The following is a 5,405-nucleotide window of genomic DNA, read 5'->3' as shown; positions in this document are numbered from 1 at the left end:
TGGTGGAACACCTAATAATACAACCCCACAGAATAAGAAAAAAAAAGTCCGGAGAGAGAAATGAGAGTATAAGAGCTGTGGAGACCAAGAATAGCATACGGAACACTCAGACAAGCATTAGATTTAAATTGATAATTTGCTCCAGAAATCTATAATGCTTCATGGTTTTAACAGAAAATTAAAGAACCAGCCAAGTATGTATCTTTCAGGCAAAGGAAGGAAGGTATCTATACCTCGAACATTGCATCAACTTTTCCGCTTTTAGCACAACTTGATATTAAAGTTGTGTAAAGTTTGCAATCAGCAGTCATACCGCTCTCTTGTACCAGACGCAAAACTCGTCGAGCTCCTACATAAGTAACACTTCAACCTTTAGGAGGATGAAAAATTGACAAGAACAAGGATTTGATACTGGCAAACAAAAAATATCACCTTCTATGTCCTGGGAGCTTGCGCAGACAGACATTAACATATTGAATGTGCTTAAGGTTGGATTTAGAATCAACTTGGTAAAGCGAAATGCTTCCTTGACAGCTCGTTGCTTCTTGCAGGCTTTAAAGAAACTTGCATGATAAATCTGATGTGAGGTAATAGGCGAAGAAAATATCAGTGNCATCAAAAGCACGGTCTACAGCTCCTGATTGACCACATGCAGAGATGAGGGCATTGAATACAACCCGGTCTGGCTTAACATTCTACTGCATCAAACATGTCATCAATGTAACAATGGACTTTGAGATTCCAAATCAGATATGAACGTATGAGCAGGATTAGAAAATATATTCTGTAGCCATGAAGAAAGAGGATATTTTTGTAATCTTGACACAATTTAGGAGAGCATCCAAAATTGTGGCATGCTTACCTTAGACCTTAAAATTCCATAAGCACCAAATGCCTTTGCTATTTGTCCAGCTCTACCACAGCCATCAATAAGTGCACCGAACGTGTGAAGGTTAGCTTCCACTCCAGAATTTGACATCTGGTGGAACACCTAATAATACAACCCCACAGAATAAGAAAAAAAAAGTCCGGAGAGAGAAATGAGAGTATAAGAGCTGTGGAGACCAAGAATAGCATACGGAACACTCAGACAAGCATTAGATTTAAATTGATAATTTGCTCCAGAAATCTATAATGCTTCATGGTTTTAACAGAAAATTAAAGAACCAGCCAAGTATGTATCTTTCAGGCAAAGGAAGGAAGGTATCTATACCTCGAACATTGCATCAACTTTTCCGCTTTTAGCACAACTTGATATTAAAGTTGTGTAAAGTTTGCAATCAGCAGTCATACCGCTCTCTTGTACCAGACGCAAAACTCGTCGAGCTCCTACATAAGTAACACTTCAACCTTTAGGAGGATGAAAAATTGACAAGAACAAGGATTTGATACTGGCAAACAAAAAATATCACCTTCTATGTCCTGGGAGCTTGCGCAGACAGACATTAACATATTGAATGTGCTTAAGGTTGGATTTAGAATCAACTTGGTAAAGCGAAATGCTTCCTTGACAGCTCGTTGCTTCTTGCAGGCTTTAAAGAAACTTGCATGATAAATCTGATGTGAGGTAATAGGCGAAGAAAATATCAGTGAAAAAAATCCACTCTTCATGGAGCAGCAATACTAAAGCTTTGATCCATATTGCTCAGTACCTTGTCCATGTCCAATAGATCCCTTTGGTCCAAATCTTCGAGCAAGTTTATGCAATCCTTTAGCCTATTATATATGAATAAAAACACTCTCCAAATTAAAAAATCTAGTAACATCTCACTGGGACTAAAACATCCCAAGAAAGAATTAGCAGTAGAAGAGGAAAAAAAGGTTAGCCAAGATTCAAACCAGAATACTTATTACCTTCCATCTCTAAGTAAACGGTTGTAAGCATCATTAGTTTCTGGAGAACGTCCATTACTATTATCTAGCGTAAGAATTTGAGCAGGGAACTGGGGCATGCTTTCATCAGTCTGGTGACCCACATGCTTCCCATCATTTGGAAATTTCCAGTCTCCATTAACATCTTTCCTAGTGTGAGATAAACCGCCGTTACCGTGTGACACAAGTTTTTCTTCTTGAACATCACCTGAAACAGAAACCAACTAGCTTCTCATAAAGGAAGCATAAGATTGTGGCAAATCCAACACAGTAAGTATACACATTTTCAACGTAACAGTAGACTGACCAGAACTATGTCCTGGGAACTGAGTATCAATTATTCCATTGTTCTTGTGGTCCAGCAATAAACTATTAGTTGCAGAAGTAACAGTAGGAGAGACTGCTTTAAGACTAGTCGACCTTGAAGACTTGGCTGATGAATGATTAGGCCCATAAAACGTGTGAATCTCTTCTCTCTTACTCCCAGTGAAGACGCTGTACTCAACAGGCTTCTGGAGCAAACCATTGTACTCATACTCTAGAGCACGTGTATCATCTACCACAAGTGGAGAAGCAATCGACTGAATTCCCACCACTGCTTGTGAAAAATCATGCTCCATACTCTTCTTCTCTTGGCTGCTTTCAACTTCCTTTTCAGGCGTTTTAACTCCCAAAGCAACAGACCCATTAACTATGGAAGATGAACGGGACTCATCATCTATTAAAGTATGTTCCTTTGCAACTGTGCTGACACTGGCAACAGCAAACTGAGAATCCTCAGCAACCATATCCGTTTGTTTGGGCAAAAATGAATCATACTCCATCAAAGTAATTTCCTGAACTCGATGAGCCTCTTCTTCTTCCAACTCCATCACAGTAGTTTCCTGGACTCCATGAGCCTCCTTTTCTTCCATCTTACTGAACCCTCCATTTATTTCCACAGGAATTCCTTTATGAACATCTCCATCTAAATGTCCACTTTTTCCGCCATGAATCTTTGGAGGAGAAGCTGCAACCTGAACAGTTAAGCTAGTCAGAATCAGAATTCTCATCGAATTTTATTTAAAAAAAAGGCAGCAACTTTGATTATATATATATATATATATTGGTACTCTAATGGAAACAAAACCTAGGAATTGACTAAAATCAGAGAATTTGAAATTACCTCATGGGAAGATTTGCGTTTCCTGAAAGTATTGTGGCAGTAAGCGAAAGCAATGGCGGAGAAGGCAGTGACAGCAACAACAACAAGAATCAAACCAGAGTCGATAGAAGCTCTAACAACTAAACGAGGCGATCGAGTATAAAAAAGACGAGAATTTCGCTTCCCGGAGCGAGTTCGAAGATTGTGAGGAGAAGGACGGAGACTGTGACAACATCCGAGAAAATCACGGCGGATGGAGCGTAGACTAGAAGCCGGAAGAATCACCGGAGAATACGAAGTTAAGGTAAGATATTTAGACGATCTAGTGGTGGTTGAGACGAAGGTGGAGGTAACCTCCATTGGAGAGAGGCGAGACAAGAGAAGAGAAGAAGATTGAGAGGATAAAGCAGTGAGCGAAGAAAGTGAGGATATGAAATAACGAACGACCGTCTCGTTTTGGATTGTTTGCTTACGTGTCATAAACGGCCGTCAAGCCGTCAACGTTTTTTTTCTTTTTCTTTCCTTTTTTATTTAATTATTTATGCGAAAACAAAATAAATAAATAAATGTTAATTTAAGGTTGGGTCTGGTCCGGGTCGGGTCGGGTCGGGTCAGAGCTGGGTATTTTAATTTCGTATGTACGTTTCCAATTTCCGGTGGGAAATCTAGGAAAATTTTGATCTTTGACGAATCGCCGCCGACGGCTATGGAAGAGCTTATGGGTCAAGGAGAGAAACGGCCGATTCATACCATTGTCTTCATCGTCGGTACTAATTTTGATTTACTCCTCTTTGATTGGGATGATTCTTCCTTTTTCTAATGATTCTGTGTATTGGCAGCTATGCAAAAGGAGGCTCAGCCTCTGATCAACAGATTACGGCTTGTTGAACAAGTTAATACGCCGTGAGTTTCCAAAAGAGGTGACTTGGGTTCTGTTTAAAGGAATGTATAAAGACTTGAACATCAATATTGTGTGTCCAGGAAAGGATTCAACTCTAGGTATGTGTATATCCATGTGGTTGTGTGATTGTTAGTGTTTCAGGATGTTTTTTTGAAGTTCTTGGTGTTATCTCTACTGTTCATGTGTTATATGGGCTTGTAGCTTTTTTTCTAACTCTTGTTCTATTATGTTCAGGGGTAGAGAGTGTTGGCACGGTTCCTGCATCTCTCGTCACTTATGCTTCCATTCTAGCAATTCAACCAGACTTGATCGTTAATGCGGGAACCGCCGGTGGCTTTAAGGTATATCTTACTCTACACATAGTCGCTCTCATGCCTCTTTTGTGTCAAAAATAATGAACACCATCCTTGTTTCTTTTTTAATGGTCTTTACAGGCCAAAGGAGCATGTATTAGCGATGTTTATGTTGTCTCCACTGTTGCTTTCCATGACAGAAGGATACCCGTTCCTGTAAGTTCTCTTTTGTATTGTTCATGTATCTGTATGACTGTATCAGTTGCAAAGTAAAAGCTCATGTTCTTGAGTGAAATACTTTCATTCTCGTTCCAAATATTTTTGCCTTTTCCTAAAAACTTTCTCTGTACTTACTGCAGGTCCTTGATCTATATGGTGTTGGTATGCGGAAAGCCTTCCCAACACCCAACCTTATAAAGGAGCTCAACCTAAAGGTTGCTCTGAGTTCACCATTTGATCCTCATGCAATTTTTGTATTATTACTTCATCTGTTTAGCATATATACAAGTGCCATAAGTGGTAGATTTATGATTTGGTTGTGATGATGTCCCTAGGTGGGAAGATTATCCACTGGCGATTCTATGGATATGTCTCCACATGACGAAGAATCCATCACAGCAAATGATGCTACAGTTAAAGACATGGAGGTATACAATCCTTAAGTTTCCTGTGTTAATGAACGTAACTCCAATCTATGTGTTTGTCACTGTGTCTTTTATCAGTTACTACGGCTTATTCTCGGAATCTTGGCATTTCAGGGAGCAGCAGTGGCGTATGTGGCTGATATTTTTAAGGTGCCTACGATTCTAATAAAAGGTGTGACTGATATTGTGGATGGCAATAGACCAACTTCTGAAGAATTTTTGGAGAACTTAGCTGCAGTCACTGCCAAACTTGATGAGTCACTTACCAAAGTGATTGACTTCATCAGTGGTAAGTGTCTCTCAGACCTCTAACAAGTCATAATCAAAACCGTATGTTTCATCGATAAGGTTCACGTATGTGCATTGGGAGAAAAAAGGATATGAAGATTCAAGCAAAGGGCATAGGTAGGGAATAGGTTTGAGCAGAAATTTCATTTTATCTCTTCACCTTTCCTCATTTGTTCTTCTAATTTTTGCTGTCTCTCATATGATGATCCATCATACATGTAGAAACTCAGCAAATTTTGATACTCAACAACAGAATCAGAAAT

The 5,405-nt window shown here is 39.4% G+C and overlaps 1 protein-coding gene, 1 long non-coding RNA gene and 1 pseudogene across 2 annotated transcripts in view; 1 reads left to right on the top strand and 2 right to left on the bottom strand.

Annotated features, from left to right (window-relative positions):
- On the bottom strand, window positions 1-590 carry LOC104716653. The gene is made up of 3 exons (XR_756128.1): window positions 433-590; window positions 234-349; window positions 1-11 (listed from the first exon to the last, which is right to left on the bottom strand). It is a non-coding gene; the product is annotated as an uncharacterized LOC104716653 (long non-coding RNA).
- The window catches only part of LOC104719979 (pentatricopeptide repeat-containing protein MRL1, chloroplastic-like), a 7,511-nt gene extending 4,053 nt beyond the window's left edge, over window positions 1-3,458 (bottom strand). The window contains exons 1-10 of the mRNA XM_010437957.1: window positions 3,038-3,458; window positions 2,168-2,888; window positions 1,855-2,080; window positions 1,653-1,716; window positions 1,413-1,557; window positions 1,214-1,329; window positions 863-991; window positions 565-695; window positions 433-482; window positions 234-349 (exon numbers count right to left, since the gene is read on the bottom strand). Coding sequence (XP_010436259.1) covers window positions 234-349; window positions 433-482; window positions 565-695; window positions 863-991; window positions 1,214-1,329; window positions 1,413-1,557; window positions 1,653-1,716; window positions 1,855-2,080; window positions 2,168-2,888; window positions 3,038-3,376 — 2,037 coding nt within the window. The 5' untranslated portion in view covers window positions 3,377-3,458. The remainder of the gene's footprint in view (window positions 1-233; window positions 350-432; window positions 483-564; window positions 696-862; window positions 992-1,213; window positions 1,330-1,412; window positions 1,558-1,652; window positions 1,717-1,854; window positions 2,081-2,167; window positions 2,889-3,037) is intronic.
- LOC104716652 lies at window positions 3,649-5,399 on the top strand (annotated as a pseudogene).

This window comes from Camelina sativa, chromosome 10 (assembly GCF_000633955.1).
Source record: "Camelina sativa cultivar DH55 chromosome 10, Cs, whole genome shotgun sequence".
In the NCBI taxonomy this organism is placed as follows: Eukaryota; Viridiplantae; Streptophyta; class Magnoliopsida; order Brassicales; family Brassicaceae; genus Camelina; species Camelina sativa.
The sequence above is the reverse complement of the archived record's forward strand: the minus strand, read 5'-3'. Positions and strand labels throughout refer to the sequence as shown.